At 34.5% G+C, this 21,869-nt stretch overlaps 1 protein-coding gene across 1 annotated transcript in view; it reads right to left on the bottom strand.

The window, feature by feature from the left end:
• LOC150103137 (GEL complex subunit OPTI) overlaps window positions 1-21,869 on the bottom strand; it is a 66,489-nt gene that overhangs the window by 28,272 nt on the left and 16,348 nt on the right. Inside the window, exon 2 of the mRNA XM_090398144.1 lies at window positions 6,163-6,266. Coding sequence (XP_090254270.1) covers window positions 6,163-6,266 — 104 coding nt within the window. The remainder of the gene's footprint in view (window positions 1-6,162; window positions 6,267-21,869) is intronic.

Raw genomic sequence — 21,869 nt, 5'->3', positions numbered from 1 at the left:
CTTTATTGTTGATATTTGGAGGTTTATCAGGATTTCGCAGGATTCTTTAAATTTTCTTTCGTACCATGTTTTTGTGCGGTGTAAGGAGCAGGTGCTTTTCCAGTTGATTTGGTGTAAGGTGTTGAGTGCGTGGTCTGAGAGGCCTGCTTCACCATAATGGTTATATTTAATGTGTTCTTTTTTGCGTATAGGGATTGTCCGTCCTGTTTCACCAATGTACGGTAAGTTACAGGTGCAGCGGATGCAATAGACTCCAGGATGTGCTAATGGGAGGAGAGGATCCTTAGAGGAGCTGAATATGGTTTTAAGTTTAGTGGGTGGTTTAAAGGTGGCATTGAGGTTATAATGTTGTAGGATTCTGTTGATTTTTTCTGATAACCCTTTAATGTATGGGATGGCTATGGTTTTACTGTAATCTAGATTCATTTTTGTTGTGGTTTTAGAGTATTTTATTGACAGTATTTTTGTTATAGCCATTGTTTATGAATGTGTCACTAATGATTTTTAGTTCTTGTTTCAGGGCTTGCTGGTTAGAGCAAATAGTTGTGGCTCTGTTTTTAAGGGCGTTTATGACTCCATATTTTTGTGCTGGGTGGTGATATGAATTCGCATGTATGTATTGGCCTGTGTGTGTCAGTTTTCGGTAGACCGTGAAGGATAGATTGCCTGAAGGAAGACGTATAACTAGTGTGTCTAGGAATGGGAGCGAATTTTGGTTTTCGATTTCGATGGTAAATTGTATGCGTTCGTGTTGTTTGTTTAGGTGGCTGAGGAATGTGTTTAGCGTTTGTCGACCGTGCGGCCAGATCGCGAACACGTCGTCAACGTATCTGAGCCAGATTGTCGGTCGAAGCGTGGCGGAATCAAGAGCCCTTTGCTCAAAGGTTTCCTGTAGAAGTTCGCGATTGGGGGGGATAATGGTGAGCCCATGGCCGTACCTTCCTTTTGTAGGTAGAATTTGTTTTGCCACACGAAGTAACCGGACTTTAGTACGTGGGCAAAGAGGGCCGTAATGTCGGGCGGAAATTTGTTCTGTAGTAGGAGAATTGTGTCATTGATGGGGACATTAGTGAAAAGGGCAGAAACGTCAAAACTGACTAATAAGTCGTCTTTGTCGAGTGTTATGTTTTTGATTATGTTTATAAAGTGTTGTGTGTTTTTTACGTAGGAGGGGGAATGACCTACCAACTTCTTGAGTGTTGCAGCTAATTTCTTGGCTAGGTGGTAATTGGGACTGTCTATTCCTTCCACTATTGGTCGAAGGGGCACATTTTGTTTGTGTATTTTTGGAACCCCATATATTCTGGGGGGGGGGCAGGCGTAGTGGGGTTTGAGTTTTTTAACTGTGTCTGGTGGCCAAGAAGTGACGGACTTTAGTAGTTTTTCTGTTTTGTCCTTTATCCTCTTTGTTGGGTTATAATTTACTATTTTATATATGTGTTGTTATCGGCTACTAGTTGGTTCATTTGCAGTATGTATGTTGACCTGTCAAGGACAACAGTGGCACTGCCTTTATCAGCTTTCGTTATTATTATGTTTTGTTTGGCTTTTAACGATTTAATTGCTGCTAATTCTGTTTTAGTCAGGTTGTTCTGTATGGTTTTCTTGGTATTTAGGACATTACTGGTTTCTAGTCGTATTTTGTCTGCTATGTTGTTAGGTAGGGATCTGATGCCTCTTTCAATGTGGTAGATAAAATCTAATTTGTTTACCTTTTTAGGAGCTATTGCGTACTTCAGTCCTTTATTCAGCAGCGTGAGTTCGCCGTTGTTCAGGGTGTGGCTTGATAAGTTAATCACATGGTTCTTGCTTGCCGGTGGTTGGTCGCTTCTTGTCTCCCTTGTTTGTTGTTCATTGTTGTTTCTCGGGGAGGAAGTCCTCTGGTTGGCCGCCATATTTTGCCGTTGTTTCAACCTGTGGAATTTTTTCTTGAGTTTTTCTTTGTTCTTTTCCAGGGTATGCTTGGCCGAATTGTCAGTAATTCTTTCAAGTGTTTGTAGAATATCTGGGTTAACATAGTTCGATAGTTCTGATTGTAATTCAGAAACTAGATTTTGTGTTGTAGCTAGGTTTCGGCGGGCTGTTTGGATCTGTTCTCTAAGCATTGCTTTTTCTGTGCGGTCATAGATACGGAGTGCCTTAGCGGACGTAAATTTCTTTTTTAGCCTGATGCAGATCGGAATGAGGTTATTGTCTCTGCATCTCTTTAAAAAGGCCAGCCGATTGATCAGGAGAGAAATACGAATAATCTTTAGCTTACCATAGCGATTGCAGCGTTTGTGGGTATCATTTCCATGGATGATCTGAATCCTTTCTTTTAGGCTTGCACGGTGATCCGAATGCATTTTTGGAAATTATGGAGACAACTACCATGTTTGAATAAAAACTTTAGTTTACTATTACTAAAATTTTTTTTAGTAATAGTAAACCAGTATGATTGTAGTATAGCTTGTTTCCTGTGTATATTTGTACGCTCCAGAAGATGACCTTGACATAAAGGTCGAAACGTCGAATTGTAAAATTTTAGTAATAGTAAACTAAAGTTTTTATTCAAACACGGTAGTTGTCTCCGTAATTTCCAAAAATGCATTCGGATCACTGTGCAAGCCTAAAAGAAAGGACAATTGTAAAATGTTTTATGTACGTACATATATACATGTATATCTCTTGGGTTGTGATAGTTGTTTTATTGGCTGCAAGTGGTATCAGATTTCTATAATGAAAGCGAGGTACACAAGTAAGCTCCTAGATATATGTATATTGCTATGATAATTCTATTCTCAGAAATCTATTTTAGCTTCTTCAATAATTAAGTAAACCGAGTCTTCACACATCTATATACAAAAATGAAAGAAGTTTAATTATATTTGGCAACATTAATACATGAAATATACAACATTCTGTAGTAAACTTTCACAGAAAATTAAAATCATCTTAAAACAAAAAAATATATATAATTAAATAAATCACATGTTATCTGGGTCCAAAATATACCAGCTAACAAATGAATAGTTCCCTCTTAAATTCAGTTGCACTTCAAATAAAAGTTGAGTGAAGCAACTTCTTTAACCCTTTGGCAGAAACAATTCCTTTCCTGAAAAATCTTGATAACTGTAGATTTCCTATTTATAGCAAGAGATAGGAGAGTTTAGCCTTGGATAATAAAATTCTTGATTTCGAATATTCCCACATTCCTCCATAATACAGAATGGTCCCTCTTGCCTTATGCACAACTTTTTTTCTCTTTCTGGGTGAAGTTTTCCAAGGAAAAATAATTATTTACAAATCAACTTTCATATCTATTCTCAAAAAAAAAAGCACAAAGTTGTAATTGTCTTAATGAAACAATTCAATATCTGATAAGCACTCCTCTTTCTCTATGAAAATACATCATGGATATACATCAAGTTCCTTAATTTGTTATTCTAGTTACCTTTTGGGCCAATGGGTGCAACTTCTACCCACCCAGGTTTCCATCACTCTCACATCCAGATGGTACTGTAGTTACCTCACCTAAAGACAAGGCCAACTTACTGGCATCACTCTTCTCTTCAAATTCCTGCACCTGGGCAAAGTTCCCTCCACATCACCCATAGTCTGTGAAAAATAGTTTGCAGCTATTTTTTACCACAAACTTTATGGACAGAAACTCCATAAACACTAATTAAACCTTTGAAGCTATCTTTCACTACAGTCACACATTAATTAAGCAAGCAGCATGCACTGAATTATTTAAATGCATTCATCATGGCCCATTGAAATAGTTAGATAGTTGTGGGCATTTCAAATGCACCCTTATAATGTTGTCCAGATTAAACGAGACACTTGACCATCCATTGCCAGAAAATCAAAAAATTATTTTTGTAGTAATTTTTTTGAGAGATGTATTTTATAACTGTAGTGATACTAAAATGAATTTCTTTTCTTTCACTACTATTGTTGAAGATCCTAGCTAAAGAGTTAAGGATATGTAGCAAAAGGAGGACTCTCGACATGTTCATACAAAATTATACACTATGGAAAAGGGAACCATACAGAATGTAGTTCATAATCAGTGGCTATTAAAACTGTTAAAAATTTGCATCTCTATTTCAGTAAGAAGTGGTGGTGTATATCATTTATGTTTGCAATGAAAGTTGATATGGAAGTGGTATTTTGGAGGGATATATTTTATAGCTTCAGAAATGCTTTGTTTCCTGATTGGTATTGAAGAATAGCAAGTTAATGAGTAGGGGGGGGGGTGCAGTAAGAAAATTCATGCAAATGTCCATAGAGAGGGCACCCCAATCTCCTTACCATAATGTAGCATCAACATACTCAGACTCTCCTCAGGAACAGCAGAGTAGATAAAAGTAGAATTATGCACCAGCTGACCAAATGTTGATGGACAGCTGGTGTAAGGTAATGTCTTAGGTCATTACCATCATGCTTGGTCTTGTTCAATTGAGGCCAGTTAGCCCAACTCATATGGAGGTGGCAGGTCCCCTCCCCCTGAAAAACTCAGATTATTCATTAAAGAGACTTAGCTGCAAAATATTTGTAGCTTGTTAGAATATACGATTAAAATTATTCCTTAATTATGTGGTATATAAATTAAGCCAGTCTGGTTGGTGAAGTGGTTAGCATCTCTGATCTGCAAATAACAGGTCATGGTTTGAATGCTACTAAGAGCATGGATATTTGTAAAGGTGGCAGATGAATTCATTACCAGTGTGAGACCACCATTCCATCTCTTGGAGACCTGAAGTGGCTTGAAAAGTTCTATGTTTGGTCTCAAGAGTAGGGTTCCAGATTATGTAAAAAGTCAAAAATATGAAGGAAAAAAAAATTAGTTCATTCATAGGAGTAATGAACAATAATTTTACAACTTTTTGTAGATGGGAATCATATTAAACATATTAGATTATTGATGATAACCAATTATCTCCATATCATATAGTTACATTTCTAATCTTTACAAATAACCAACAGCAATCTGCTGTACTTACAGGCATTTAAAGCCCCACAACCTGTCAAGATTGGCTTCCATACCATAATTTAAGATAAGGTGGTTAGTCTTGTACCTAAATATATATTTCTGTATGTAAATTGCACATTATCCTTGCTCGTTTGTTTAGAGAAAACTCTACTAACTCATCTTCAACTGAAAAGCCTTGACATAAAGGCATGTCAGATAGGATTCAAATTCAGGATTGAAATCGACTGAGCTACAGAGGCTAATTTTTACAAACGAAACAAATAATTTTCACTATAACAAACTAATGAAAAATTTCAGTAGTTTGTTAAAATGAATGAATTTGTTATATCAGTGTTTTAGTTCAAGACGAACTTACTGCTCAATTTTGAACAGGATAATTTAAGTCAATTCTAATAGTGCCAATAACCTTGCCTCACAAAATAGAAAACTGACTTAATTCAATAAACACTGAAAAATGTAACTAAGTCAGAAACACTTTGCTTTTATTAAAGTGCTCTGTAATATGAAAGAATAAAGGCAAAAATTTAAAACTAAATATCTATATTTTATTTTTTCTTCTTTTATTGTTGGCAGTAATCCACATATGTATTAATTTATATTAATACATATTTTTTTTTATTAATATTAAATATTAATAAAAATAACAGCTTGGTAAGTTTACAATTTATATAAGTTAGAGTGAGGCACATCTTGGCTATCAGTAATTTTTATATGGCCTTGATTTACCTTATCAGCATATGAATTTCACAACACTGCTACATTTTATTCCTTTTTTGATAACCTAACCTAATCTTAGAATTTTCATTCTGTAGTTAAAAGTACATGGCTAAATATGAGAGTAAAAAGTATCTTTTTTTTTGCTAAAATAATTTAAAGTACTGTTTATATTTGACATGATACTTATATGTTTACTAACTAATATTTTTTTATTTTGTTCTCATGCTTTGCTCCTTTCTATTTTGTTCATATGTCCAAGTAACTACTCCAATAGCCACCATGTTCACTGGAAAAGATAATGTTTAGATATTTAACTTTATTTTTATAATGATTATAGCTGTTTTTGTTTTTTTTCTTCTTCAACCTATATATTTCTGACACTGAAATGAAAGCATAAACATTTACTTCATAATAAAGAACAAAAAATTTGGTCTATTTATAACTGGATAAAAATCAAATTTACTTACAGTGCTATTCCAAAAAAACCTTTCAAAGGTACAAGTCCCCACGCTACACCTAAAATAATTCCCATGATTTGACGAGCCCAATAAATAACATCAAGAAATTCATCCTAGAATAAAAAAAAAAAAAAAAAATTTGAATGTGTTATGAAATAAAGACAAAATAAGTGAGCGATTAAAAATACATAACCTAATTATGGTATTTAATTTTATAAATTATTGTATAATGGATTTTTAATGAATGCTGTATTTTGCTTTTTGATACCTGTAATACTTATTTGATACTGCTAAGTAAGCTTCTCATTTATACTCATGATTGAAACTACTTATCTAGCAATATTTATGTTAAATGATTTTTAAAAACATCTATAGCCCTTCTAAAAATTTTTCGGTATCTGTACAAAATTACCATGTTATTACAAATAATCAATAATACAGTTAAGATTGATAATATAAATTACATATTTATATGTTGGAATAATTTGTTCTGAATAGCAAATACACAACTAAAGAAGGAAGTAAAATGACATGATACATGTAATGAGAAACAGACATAAAAGACTAAAATCTTATGAGCAACTTATGAACTTTTTGTTGCACTTAAAAAACCTCTGCAGAAATAACTTTTAAACATGTTTGAATTTCATGGGCATGTGGAGACATCTATTATGAATATAATTCAGTCAAACTCAAGTACTTCTCTGCTATCTAGAGGAAAATATTTGCAGAGAAAAAAATCTCCCACTGATGGTGTCACATGGTTAGTGGAAAGTGAGCATGCTGACCACAAGTCATAAAAATTGCATGAAATCATCAGGAGAGAAACAGACAGACCAATTAACCAATAATGAAGCCCTACTGTGCAAGTGGATACCATAAGAATTAACTGAGCAGCTGACAAGTCAGACACAGGAAGTTTTCTGCTGAATGTTTTTGTTAGGACTTGAAGAGATGAAGAAAATTTTTTCATCTCTTGCACATATCAGTAAAAACAATTTCTCAGATATTGTAAAAAATAAATCCAAGGGGAAAAATGTAATGTTTGTAGATTTTCAACTGACTTTCATACGAGAGATTTTTGAAGTTGTCCATATAACAAGAGATCCTTATAATGGAATGTGCTTCACCTGGTGACCAATCCCCTCATTTAAAGACACTCTTCAACACTAATTTTTTCCTGCTCCCAAAACGCCTACAAGGTATTGCAATATGCATCCAAACACCTCATTTGAAGAAAAGAGCAGGATGGGGGAGAGAGAGAACAGATACATACCTGATAAATGTTGAGTGTCATAAGTATCTACCCCTGTAGGTGATGATAAAAAAAAAACATTCAGTACAGTAAAACCTCGCTTAACGTGAATTCAATATGAGCAATTGAGTGAAATGATGCTATTTCCCGTTTTAAGTGAGTAATTAATCAGTTAAAGATTTTTTTTTACGTTTTACGTGAAATTTTCTGTCTCCAATCTGCAGCAAGCAGAAAGTCATTAAGAGACATGAAAGTGGCACTAGTAATACAATGATTGTGCGAGACCTGTGATACAGAGCGTCTACAGTTTGGACTATATTAAATAAGAACAAAGAACAAGGAAAAGTTGCTACTGCTTCTTTAAGCATGCAGATCACCCAAAATAGACAGCATTTAATGATTGAGATGGAGCATCTTCTATCACTCTGGATTGAGGATTATAACAAAAAATAATACCTCTTAGTACAGGGAATATTCAGGCAAAAGCTCTCAATATTTTTACCTCATTGAAAGAGACCAAATTTCAAGAAGAATGTGAAAGCTTTACTGCAAGTTCAGGATGGTTTGATTGTTTTAAAAATCAAACTGGACTGCATAGTGTAAGAATAACTGGGGAATCTGATACTGCGGATAAAGATTGTGCAGCCAAGTTTCCTGAAGAATTGAAAAGCATAACTCAGGAGGGTGATTATGATGATCGCCAAATATTCAACGTCGACGAAATTGGTCTCTTTAGGAAGAGTATGCCAACAAAAACTTTCCTAGTTAAAACTGAAGCATCTCAACCAGGATACAAAGTATCTAAAGTTCGTCTTATGCTTTTATTAGGAGACAATGCAGAAGGCGACTTTAAACTCAAGCCTATGTCAGTTCATAATGAAGATATGAGAAACTTGCTCGATTCCCATTCAGAACAGTTAAGCGAGAATGATCTCCTTCAACTAGAAGAGAATGTTACGATTAAGAAGCTAACTGCAAAAGAACTTGAACTAGTTTTCAATCACATTGAGTATGCTGATATGGAACAATGCTTCGAAGTCTGCCAAAATCTTGATAAAGCGATTGCTAGCTATCGCAAATTGCATGACGATGAAAATGTCAAGTACGATTCAAACGTTTTTACTTAATTTGTTTGTAAAAAAGTAGCTCAATCAAATGTTTAGCCATTAAATAAAAATTTAAGCAATTGATTATATCCTCTAATATAGCTTATACTGTCATTTTTTTTCCAAATTTACATTAACGGATGGACGAATGATAATTATTCCTATTGTTCGCTTAGCGCACATTAATTGATGGATTAATTAATCGTATTAAGCAAGGTTTTGCTGTATTGTAAAATACTGAGCAAGATTTTCAATAAAACAATTTATTGCATCACAATTTTGGTTAACCTTGAATTGAAAAAAAAAAAACTGCCTAAAGTCATATTAACAAAGAGAGTTTAGCCAGCTTCGGTATTCTTAGCAGTGAAAAGATTAATATGTATATAATTTAAAAAAAAAAAAATGAAATGCCTAAAATACAAGAATGAAGTGTCAACTATTTTTGTATATATATAAGCTGATTAGCTGTAGGTTTGATGGCTACTTGTGAAAAGCTGAATTAAAAATTTTCAAACTTATCAGATTATCTTGAATGACCAGATTTATTAGAGACTTGTAACAGCAAAACAGAATATACTGACACTATGGCAGGTTTCCCAGTTTACCTTATTCATAGTCCGCTCACATTACTAATGGGCTATAAGTATTCACAAACCTTTATTAGGAAGATTATAAGAATTAAATAAAACTAGCTTTCTTATAAATTCCTTATTCATGTTAATAAATCAATAAGTCTACCCAAAAACTGTCCTCTTCATTTAAGTAGTTAATATATATAGAACATAAAATGAGTACAGCTAAAGTTCAAAATGGAAATTTTTACAATGAAATTATTTCAAACAAAAGATACATCACAGATGCTATGAATTATATATTTGGTTTAATCCTTTATCCAAGTGTAAGCAAACAAAGTTTGCGCCTGAAGTATTTTCAGGACTGGGGCAACTAATGGCAAAGATAGTATAAGTTCTCATCACTTGCCTTAGTATCCCATAATGCAAAGCACATATCCTTGCGGACATGTATAATGCTATGCATTAAGGGAAGGATCACTACCCAGGCCGGCTCCGACCTTTATTGCTTACACTTGGATAAAGGATTAAACCAGATATATAATTGGTAGCATAGCCAAGCGAAAAAACTTCCATCAGCAGATGCTATGATTGGGTGCTAAATGATTTATTACCCAGCGTGAGACCAAAACCTCATTCCTGAAGGCATAAAGTAGCTTGAATTTTTGTTTTTTCTTTATTTAGTCTCCAGTACTGGGATCCCAAGATTATCTAACCCTCGTTTTAGTTATTTCATAGCTTAATTAGTTTTTTTTTTTTGGCAGCATTACTAAAAACTAAGCTGTGAAATAAATTACGAGGATGATTTCAAAATGAAACAGAAACAAGATGGAAAAAATTTCCACAGTTAAGTAAATGATGCTGGATTCCCTATCCAGACACCAAAATTCAATTTGATTCCTCAATTTACAAAAATCTGCTTTTAAAAAATGGCACATTAGTTTTGCTTCAAGCAAAGAGAGCTTGAAGTTGCATTTCAAAAATAATTTATTCATGGTGAATCAAACAGATGTACAATATATATACAGTAAAACCCCTTTTGTACACTTTTCAGGGGACTGATAGAAAAAAAGTGTAAAAAGCAGGAAATGTAAAAAAACATTTTAAAAAAAGGCTAAAAGATGACTTACTGCTAGTATGCGAGTCTGCATACTAGATTACAAAATTTAATAACTGAAAATAAACGAATTTACAATTACTTACATTTATCTATTTAAAAAATCTTTAATTGTTGATTGTTTTTGCTTTTCTTTTTTTTTTTTTTTTGACATAGCACTAGAATGCTTTGCATTGGGTTCAATGCTCGACCTGTTTTTTACTATCGTGTTCAAAGAGGACATGGAGAGTCCAAGATCTTTTGCTCAATGCTCACATGTTCCTGCATGCCAATCTACACGTCACAGAATTGCCATCTTTTCTTCTAAAGAAATACATTTTCTGTCTTTCTTCTCCATGTTACTAACATGGATAATCCACCACCGCAACTTGAAAGCAATTTTCACATGCTAAATTATGTAGCAGAAATTCTGCAATATCAGTTCGTACTGTGATTGAAAAATCACTACATTACTGCTGCAAGTGTGCTCATCGTGATAGTGGAAACGAAACTACAGCCGAAAGCAACGCCATCTGGGAACAGAAATGCGCAGATTTCTGCAGAAATCGATTCAAAAATCAGTATTGTCACCCGAGAAAAAAACTCAAATCAGGGGAAATAACGTCCACACCAAGTTGTTAATAGCGGGAAAACAATATATCGTAAAAATAGGTCTTAAGACGGGACCAACGGAAAATGACGTAAATTGCAGGAAAACGTAAATTGCGGGAACGTAAAAATGGGGTTTTACTGTGTGTGTGTATAATAGCACTTATTTTATAACAAGAAACTGCCTATTCAATAAGTTTTACCAAAGGAGCACTCAAAAAATTTAAGTGTTTATAACTGTATTTGATTGAGTGCCTCAAATAGCAAGTACAATATATATGCAAAGAAACTAAACATAATTTACATCCAAGTCTTCAAAGTTTGTTGTATAGTCCTAACTATAAGTGCTTTTCTATGTGTAAAGGTGGCAAGTAGTCATAAAAATATCATGGGTATGGCAGTAAACAATATATATCATATGGCTAATATGGTTTATGTAAAACATATTCCCAATATACTCCATTACAACATTTAGATCCCATTCACTTGCACGTAAAAATAAATTTAATGAATCTATTTAATCAAAATAATTCTTTAATATCAACACCATTTGTCTGAACAATTCTCAGAAAAAAGCAAATGTCAGTTTTCAGTTAATAAATAATTTACAGTAATATAACGTTACTGCTTTACAAACAGTGGAAACAGGAAAAATAATTTTTATCTCAAGAATATTAAGTGCTATAAAACCTAAATAAAAGTATGATTCTGAATAAAATTAAGAGACTTAATGAAATTTGATAGTTAACTTTGTCTGAAAACTGTTGCTTCATTCAAATTCACAAAATATCGATCACTTCAAAATTATAATTCAGTACATGTTAACATTTTTGGCAATCAGAAGTCTAATCTGCTAATAGAGGGCAATTTTCTTTTCACCTCCATTACTGAAATGTCAAATAGCTGAGAGGCTATAGCCAAGAAACTTATGTTTTTATAATATAAAAATTTCTAATAAGTGTGGTACTTGAATGTGGCTCTTAAAAGTTAAACATATTAGAACCTTCAGAAAAATGTCTAACTTAATCATTATTCAATTAAAGTTCATAAAATTTAAAGTATAATTTTACTTTGACTACTGATGTTTAAAATACTTTACATATAGCTAATTAATTATCCTCAACATGAATATATTTAAGTGATTCTTAATGCAGTTAGTAGTCTCAGCACCCATCACATTTATCATTTACTAGTATGATATGGAAGATTAATAACATCAGTTTTTTTTTAAAAAATCAACCAGTTTCAACTTATTACTTACCACTAGCAAAGTAGGTCAAGAATTAAAGCTGTGTCAAGTTTAAAATCTAACAAAGGATTACATCTGGTATTATTATCTGTCCTAATTTACCAGAGGATTTATTTTTAGATACAGCATGCAACCTCTGTCTCTGCAAAGATTTTTTTCTTCTTCTCTCTCCTTCATTCCTACAATCAACAACAACAAGATTTTCTTGGCAAAAGCCCTTGTGATAATTTTAAGGAAGAAGTAAATTTCTGTTTCAGAAATCACTTCAACATTCTAATTTTTTTATTTTAATATGCTTTCAGTGCTTTCTGTGTATCAGAATATGTAAAATTAATTATGTCTACAAGGAAATTACAGATATTAACTGTCTTTTTAAATGCATCGAATAATCTCAACAGGAAGTGAATCTGATTTCCTTCAAATATCTTTATTATCAATTCCTCTTAGCAATTCAGCTACAAATTTGATTATAACTGCAGAGAAGGTATTTGATTATGCAGGTATAACTTGAAAATGTTAATTCTGAACATTGAATTTTATTAATTTTAAAATTTAGAAAGAAAATCCAATTCCGTAACTAAATATACATGAAAATGTCAAAAAAAAAAAAAAAAAAAAATCAACTAACGCCTTTTATTCCCTAATAGGGAGTAGGCGAGGCCTTTATACCCTATCTAGCTTTTGGAGACTGAGTGGGCAGTTCAATCTTCACCGGTAGCCAATCAGAGATAGCTGGCCCATGTGTATCACTAATTATAGCAGCTGCCGATGAAGAGACTGGCAAACAAGTGCTGCCATCTCTTGGTGCCTAACCCTAACAAGATATGTCACTGTCTGAAATAATGTGGGTACTACGGTCGATTTTCTTGAGTTTACGGGACGAAAAACCTGCTTGCCTGTGCCAGAGATCGACTAACTCGGGAACTGGTCGAAGATAGGCTTAGAAAAAGTTCCTCCAGTCAGCAACTAGACTAGAACCTAGGTCTAACTTCAAGCGGCGAAGCGCCACTTCCACTGAGCTACACAATGAAAATGTACAAGATAATAATAAAATTTTAAAATATAACCAAGGCAACAATATGAAAAAATAAATAACTGAACATTTGAAAAACCTACTAAAAAAAACACCTCATCTGTGAAAACAAATTTCTTGATAAGTTAATTTTATTTATTTATTCATATGGAGTTTCCTCCCTTTTTCTCCTCCGTCCCTATTGGGGTGAGTTGAGACCCCCCCCTCATGGGGAGAGGTATTTATGGCTGTAGATCCATGTGTGTGTGTGTGTTCACGGAGCCAGTTTGCCTGCTTTGCAGGATGAAAAACGGCAGATAAACTGGCGGAAAACACCCTACTGCCCACACCCAAGACCGGCTAACTTGGCTATGGCTGAGGAAGATCCTCAATTCCTCACGTCTTCGATGGGAATCGAATCTGGGACACTCCTTCCCCAGTCATATGGTTGCGTTTCGCAACCATATGACTGGGGAAGGAGTGTCCCATAGCCACTAGGCTAACCACGCGATAAGTTAATTATGCTATAATAAATAAGACTACCACCCCAGAAACAAAACAGTAATTTTAAAAAAAAAAAAACCTAAATGAACACTTATAAGGTCTAAAATTTCTGAACTGAACAATGTACAGTACTCAAAAATGGTGCAAAGGAGAAATGATAATCAGTGAAAGAGTGGCAATTTAAAAATCTGAAAGTGCAGGAACTTTTATTAAGTGGTATTTAAAGAACATTACATGAACATGACCAAATGAAAATTCTGACATATCATTTTGATGACAGAACAAGCAGGTTTATGACTAGGCAGGTTTTCAAAAAGGATACATTCTGGAAAAAAGATCACAAGGATATACACAGCCTTGATAACTATAATAAATTATCTAAATTTCAATAATTTAAAGTGGTCTTTTCTCGTAGAAAACAATGAGCTTTCATGGAATACTAACCATTGCACATTACGTATTACTTCTGGGGTAGCCCAGAAGTACTAGGACAGTTGCCAGAGCAACATTCACTACAAGTTCATTCAATAAATAATAATATTTGATAATTATTTTGATTTCAGAATCCTACAGTGGTAGATATGAACCAAGGAAGGCCATAATTACCATTATTATACAAATGAACAGCATTTTTATCAAAATGGAGAAACGGGCACTCTAAAGAATGCAGTTCTCAATCAGAAACTCCAGAACAGAGTAAATTCAATAGAAAATTGTTTGTACTTCTGTACAAATTATTGAGAATTTATGTGAGGTCCACCACTTTTGGTGAAAAGAGTTGATAAATGCATTACTGTAAATGAGCAGCACTTTGAACAATTTTCATGGCTAGCCAGTTTTGTTATATGTCTAAATATTATTTTCGGCTTAAATGTGAATTTTCTGACTGCCCTATTACTTCTGGGCCACCTTGTATAATAGCTATTATTCAAATTCATTATAAAATGGAAGGTCACACCACAAAAGAGATACAAAATCAAAAGATTTCAAACAAAACTGCAATATATTATGGAAAAATTACCTAAGTCTACAAACAAGAACATAAATTGCAAAGAGAGAGGATTCCCACAGAGAATTAAAAGTGTATTTAGTTTTGCATGCTAACAATTTAATGCCTCCAATATTTCATCTCTGCTAGAGAGACATCTTTGGGGTTACAAGGCTTATAACTTTTTTTTATCTTCATCAGATTAGCATCTGCTGGAACAAGAATGGATGAATCCATATCGGTGATCACTAATTAATCGACAGTTTCTCTAGGTAATAAAAAAGCCAGTTGTCGATGACCTCCCATCATTTTGAGAGTATGAAGATGAGAGCAATGAGATGATAGTTTAATGGCTTACTTATCTTCCTTTTTAGGAACAGGCTAGATAAAAGCTTGCTTCCATGTTGGATACCAAATGAGCAGGTCAGCTTGTAAAGGTGATACAAGATGGGTGTTAATTCTGGAGCACATGCTTTTAGTACAACTGGAAGGATACTGACTGGGCTGGAGTACTTATTAGTGATTAGTGTCAAGGCTATTGAGTATTTTTCTGATGACCTGATGAAAGATCAAGGAAAGCATGCTGACAGTGGTTTGCAGAAATGTATATGTGTGGGAGTGAATTTTGTTTTGGTTGTCTAATAAAAGTTGGAGGATAAGACTGATATCGAGAGGTTTGCCTTATCTTCAGATGTTACTGCTGTTTAGACAGATGGAAACAGAGCAAGATATAAGTTTCTTCCAATGGTCTTGACCATTGGAACAAATTCCAAGGATTGGAAGGCCTGACAGTCATTTGAGCAGGAGGAAAGCTTAAGGTATTTGGCACTTATAAAATCTGCTTTAGATTTGCTGATTTTTTTTTTTTTTTTTTTGCAGCTGTTATAGGCTGTACTGTAAGATGAGTAAAGAGTGGAGTTCTTAGCTTGAGCTACTGAGTATATGCTGAAATGTTAGCTTAGGCTGCTTTGGCACATTTATTGAAAAATCAAGGATAGAATAAGGGTCAAGGATTTGAGCAAAATGGGAAATAAAAGCATTTATCACAGCAAAATAATTTGCAGTTATTAGATCAGAGCTAGTGCTTGAATCAGGAGAGTGAAAGCAATAATCAGACTATGGAAAAGAGGTATGGAGATTTCAAAGATCATTCCAATTTGCCAATCTTATCCTCATATCATATGGCATTAAGATTGGCTGGGAGAAGGATAATCTGTAGAAAAAGAAACATGGACAAGATTATTCTCAGAGTTGACAAGAGGAAAGTTAACATCAATGGTGCATTTGAAGAGAGGGCTGGTTAAGAAAAAGGTTCAGAGTGTTGGGAGAATGATGAGGTTTATCTGGAATTCTGGTAGGTAGGTAGGTTAACAATTTGCATCAGATCATCTCGTTGTCTCCTAACAATACAGTATCATAAAAATTCTTGTTAACTCCAACTTCTGTTCCAATCAGGTTTCCATCAGAGCTGAAATCCCTTTTATTACACCTTGTTATCGTACAGCTACAATGGCAGGAAGTTAAGAAAATAACTTCCTCCCTGCATTTTATATTCCTCTCAACATGCAGATTACAGCAATGGTATTACTGTATCGAGCACACCTCAGAAAAATATACCTGAAACTTTAAAGAAATATATCCTCTGTACTACTTTCAAACCACATACAAGGCCAGCTACCCTGCTCTCAACTCCCTTTGCTCTCACAGCTGCTGAAGTATATTTCTTCTTGCAACTTGTTGTATTATGGACAAAATGGAAGATCTGCCGACATCCACTTTGAAGAAAACAAGAAATATATCTGCAACAATTATGGTCTAACAGGTCTAGCTGACCAAGACTTGTACAGAATCAATTGAAAAAAAAAAAACTACTATACTTCAATGTAGATTTTTTGGAATCAGAAGATTTAAAAAACATCAACTAAATCTTCATAAATATGGCTGTATGTAAATATGGTTGACCACCCAAAGCTGCTTAGCAGCACCTAGAGAGAGAGAGAACACCCTCTTAGACCTAAGCTTCCAGTCCAAATTCTTCCACTTAATATTAATTGTACTGTATTAAACCTTACCATAAGTTTCAACCAGCATCTAAGCCTAAATACACAATTTCTGCAATTGAAATATTCAAACAATGAAGTAATCATTTTTGGTAACTAAAGTAACAGAAAATTCCCACATTAAATGTCCATTACTCCAAATGGATTTTCCTTCATCATTTCAGTGACCATGCAGAAAAGTTGCTGAAGTATGACTAGAATATTTCTATGAAATTGCCTTAGTACCCAAATAGTATCCTCTAATCTCAGGCCTGTATAATGTACTGGTCTGGGTGTAGCAACTCTTGCCACAGTGCACAGCATTATGGTAAGAGTCATTACCAAGATCAGTTTCAACCTTTATCATCACTTAGTGCTAGACCACAAATATTCAGAACTATCTCAAAAGCAGAACTCATTTTCATATACAACTAGCAAAATGGATATAATATAATACTCTGCATTTAGACATATGAGTTGCCTATTCATGAAGATGTTTTGCATGCAAATTTTTGTTTGCTCACATAGTTTATGAAGTATAATTTACTTTTAACAACAACAGTGACTATCATTTATCTGGAATAGTGTAATATGGTGATGATATATCGCTCTGTAACTTATATATGGAAATATGACTTCTGCCACTGAGTAAACTCTGAGAGCTCAACACTGAAATGGTCTGGACATTGACCACCCTTCCCATAATGCATGGCATTATTCATGCCAGAGAAAGGAGAGGGCTGTGCATGATGGGAGCTTATGGCATCTTGATCTAGTCACAAAGATGTTTCACACACAAACGTTTGTTTCCTTGCATTTGGCTAAAATAAGGATGAAAATATGAATACAATTTCTTATCAAGTATGATTTACTTTCTTAATTTTTTCTTAATCAGTTCTCTTTTCAAGTATACCACAGGTGTCAGCTCATTGGAGGTCTCATGTAGCTTAAATTAGTTCTGTGTTTGGTTTCTATAGCAGTTTCCAGATTATATGAACCTGAACCCATCCATAATACTAATACACTATACACTTATAGCCTTTCATGGGTGGAATTCACCAAATCCCTGCACAAGTTTCAATTTTCATAGCATTGTGTAAAGAGATGAGTCTTCATTCTACTCTGCTCCTTTATACAGAAGTAAGGTGGCTCTCATGGTAAAGTCCTTAGACATGAGGTTCAGGTTTTTTTTTTAATTTTTTTTTTTTAAGACCATCTTTTCCAAGCTACACGACTACAAATGGCTTTGGGCTCTTGCATACTTATCAGATATTTTTCTACAAATAAACAATCTAAATTTGGCACTTCAGAATAGTTCAATAATGATCTTCAAAGTTTCAATCACAGATTCAAAATTAAATCTATGATTAAAAAATTAGGCTTTGGGAGGTCGTGTATTGAAAAAGGTGATTAGAAATGGGAGCAATCGTCAGGACCATAGTAGAAGAGCTTCGGCAGGAGTTAGTGAAAATGAAAAGCAAAATGAAATATCTGGAAGAGGATATTAAACAGCTAAAGGAGAGACAACTGACTGATGATAAGGAGAAGGAGGAAGTTTATCTTATAAAGAAAAAATCAAAGGATAGTCGAATATCAGTGTATGGAGACTTGATCATTAGGAGGTATTTGAAACTTTATGCAATTTCCTATCTGAGAACAAGCTTCAGCTCTCCCAGGAAATTAGCAAAAAAATAACTGAACACTTGAAAGGGCTAAAATGATCTTCCAAGAAGTACTTCTCAAAACCTGGAGAAGAGAATGACTGGATTGCCAATCCCTTTGAAGAATACTTCCTAGCTGCCAGATTATCAATCAGAGAAAAAGAGAAGTTGATCAAATTTTCGACTGACAATACTTTAAAAGCTGAAGTCAAAGAAAAATCCCTTATAACTTTTGGGCAGACACCAGCAGAGAATATGAACAGCTTTCTGACAAGGGGCTTAAGTTTCTGTTGCCATTTATAAATACACAGTCGGTGGAGAGGGCTTCCTCTTCTTATACCTTTATAAAAAATAAATACCATAGTAAGCTGAATGCAGTTTCAGATTTAAGACTGTATCTTACATCAGTTGAACCTGATTTAAATAAACTATGTGCCTCAAAACAAACTCAAGGACTGCACTGAATATTTGTTATGTATAAAAGAGAAGAAGGAATGCATTAATGTATGTGAAAAGTGTCTGGATAGATTAGAGTGATTAGAAATGGGAGAAATCATCAGAACCATAGTAGAAGAGATTTGGCAGGAGTTAGTGAAAATGAAAAGCAAAATGAAACATCTGAAAGAGGATATTACACAGCTAAAGGAGAGACTGGCTGATGATAAGGAGAAAGTTTATCTTATAAAGAAAGAATCAAAGGATAGTCATATATCAGTGTATGGGAACCCGGTCATTAGAGGTGTGACTACTAATAAAGTGCACAAAACATGCCTTCCTGGTGGAACAATAAAGCATATCACTGATGCATTGCAGAAATGAAATACCAGGCGTCAAAATTAGTGGTAGTTATGGGTACAAATGGCTTAGTTGGGGAGAAGAAGAATGTTGATAGAAACTTGAGTTGTAGCAAGTAAAGAAAAATAGTGTTGTTGGGAAAGTTGTAGATGTGTTGCCCACATATGATAACAGTGAATTGAGAAGGAGAGCAGAGATAATGAATAGTAAGATAGCTGAGTTGTGTGAGGCAAAAGGGGTTCAATTTGTAAATCTGTGGAGTGAATTTGAAAGAAAGTTCAAATGGTATAAATCCGATGGCTTACATTTGAATGGATTTGATGTTGGGCATTTAGAAAGGCTACTGTTTTCTGAGAAGGCACAGAGTCAAGAAGTCAATGTAGCAAATGAACACAGTCTACCTGTGAAACAGGATAGTACACAAATCAACAGATTGTACAGCAGGAGTAAGATGGATGTGAGGTTGAAGATGTAGTGCAGCAGCACAAGGTGATGGAATGGATAAAGGTGAGGATGAGACAAGTAAGAATGGAAATCACAGTCAGGATCAGGGAAATGGAAGTGGTCAAACCAAAGATAGGGGTGTAGTATAGTAGCTAGAATAGAGAATGTTGGTGCTGGTAGAATGGCACTCAAACACACAGCAATTGTTATGTTTATACACAAATGTAAGGAGTATTCGAAACAGGAGAACTGAGTATGTGGCATTGATTGAGACGTTATACCCAAACTTGATTGTTTGAGGAAGATGTGATGTTGGGAGTAGAATTAGAAGATAAATAATTATCCGGAAGGATAGAGATGTGAAAAGAAGTGGGGAGTGCTGGTAATGATTGCAGAGGAATTGTGTCTACAACATGTGGAAGTTGATAGTGCATGCACAGATTTCGGATCTGTGTAATGTGAAGTTGAAATAAACAGTATATCTGATAGGATGCTGTTATAAGGCAGGGAATGCAGAATACTGACTGTGAAATGTATAGGCAAATTAGTCGGGCATGCAAAAAGAAGGTGATCGTGATGAGAGACTTTAATTACAGGGATACAGACTGGAAGGAGGAGATAGTGTATGGGAACAAGGAGAGTGAGTTTGTGGAATTTCTGAGAGATAAGTATCTTAAACAGCATGTGATTGAAGCAACCAGAGGCTTTAATGTTTTAGATTTGGTGATAACTTCACAAGATGTAATTGTCGATGAAGTGATGACACTGCCACTGGTTGGTGAGAGTGATCATGAGGTACTTATTTGGAAAGTAATGAAACAAGAAAGGTCACTGCCAAAAATGGATACATCATCATCATCAAATTCCTGCCATGTACCCTCACAAGGGATGTACAGGATATGATAGTACTACACGAAAAAAATTACATCATTACTAACTTCCTATTTATAATTTTCCTCCAAATCAGTCTATTACTTGTCAAGACTCCAACACTATCAGATCTTATACTTCTATTGTCTAAGGAACTTTGTACCGTATCAATATATGTTTAAGTGACCATACCACCTGAGATTGGCTCTGCTAACACATTCCTGGATGTTAACAATGTCAAGTTCTTTCCTAATATACTCGTTTTTAATATGATATTGCCATTGATGCCATCTGTTCACACCTATAATCTTTCTCAGGACTCTCATATCTGCCGTCTCTAGTCTTTGGTCAAGTGTTTTACTTCTGACCCAGCTCTCAGATCCATAAGTTAAAACTGGTTTGAACACTGTCTTGTATACAGCTAATTTAGTGTTCCGACTAATTTCTCTCTTATTCCATATGAATTTATTCAATTGACTTCCTACCATACCAGCTTTGCTGATTCTGTTGTCTATTTCTATATTTAATTTACCATCTTCAGTAAAAATCGTGCTTAAGTAGCTGAAATGTTTCACTTGTTCCACAGGTTTTCCATTCACAACACAGTTGACATTTTCAATGATTCTGCCTATTTTCATTGTCTTTGTCTTTTTATTGCTGACCTTCATACCATATCTATTACAACAGCTATTCAATTTAGTCAGAGAATCTTGCAGACTTGTAGCAGATTTATTTAGAAGTATAACATCATCTGCATAAAGCAAAGAGCTGATATTAACATCTCCAATTTTGATATCATGTTTAATACCACTTTCCTTCATAATGTGATCCACATAGATAATGAATAACAGAGGGGATAATGTACATCCCTGTCTCACACCAGATTTAACATTAAACCATTTTCCTGTACTTCCTTGAATTCTAACTGCTGACTTACAACTCAAATAAACACTAAGTATTGCTTGATATAATGCCCCATTGACACCATATAACTGTAGCGTATTGAATAGCTTCTCTCTTGGCACCTTGTCATATGCCTTTTCCAAATCGACAAAACTTAAATACAGATCTCTGTTATAATTCCCATGCTTTCTCGACTATTTGTCGTAAAGTGAAGATCTGATCCTGACAGCCTCTATATGGCCTGAATCCAGCTTGTTCTTCACCAAGCTTTTCTTCCACAATTCTTCTCAACCGTTTTTCAAGTATACTTGCATAGATCTTGCCAGGAACACTCAGTAGGGAAATACCTCTGTAATTCTCACATTCAGTTTTATTTCCCTTTTTATATATGGGTACTATGAGAGCTCTACTCCAATCATCGGGAATTCGTTCTGAACTATGCAGTGCAGCCGCTGTAAGACTCTTAGACCACCATACTTCAGCATTTCTGGTCGAATATCATCTACTCCTGCTGCCTTTCCACATTTCAAGCCTTTGATGACTTTTTCTACTTCAAGTATGGATATGTATTCCTGACTGCATGCCTGGTCAGTGTTTTTTACCACTGTGCTGT

The sequence above is a fragment of the Typopeltis vanoorti genome, chromosome 9 (genome assembly GCF_054136105.1).
Source record: "Typopeltis vanoorti isolate ZY-2024b chromosome 9, IOZ_Tvanoo_1.0, whole genome shotgun sequence".
Lineage (NCBI taxonomy): Eukaryota > Metazoa > Arthropoda > Arachnida > Uropygi > Thelyphonidae > Typopeltis > Typopeltis vanoorti.
Note: the sequence above shows the minus strand (reverse complement) of the source record. Positions and strands in the feature narration are given on the sequence as shown.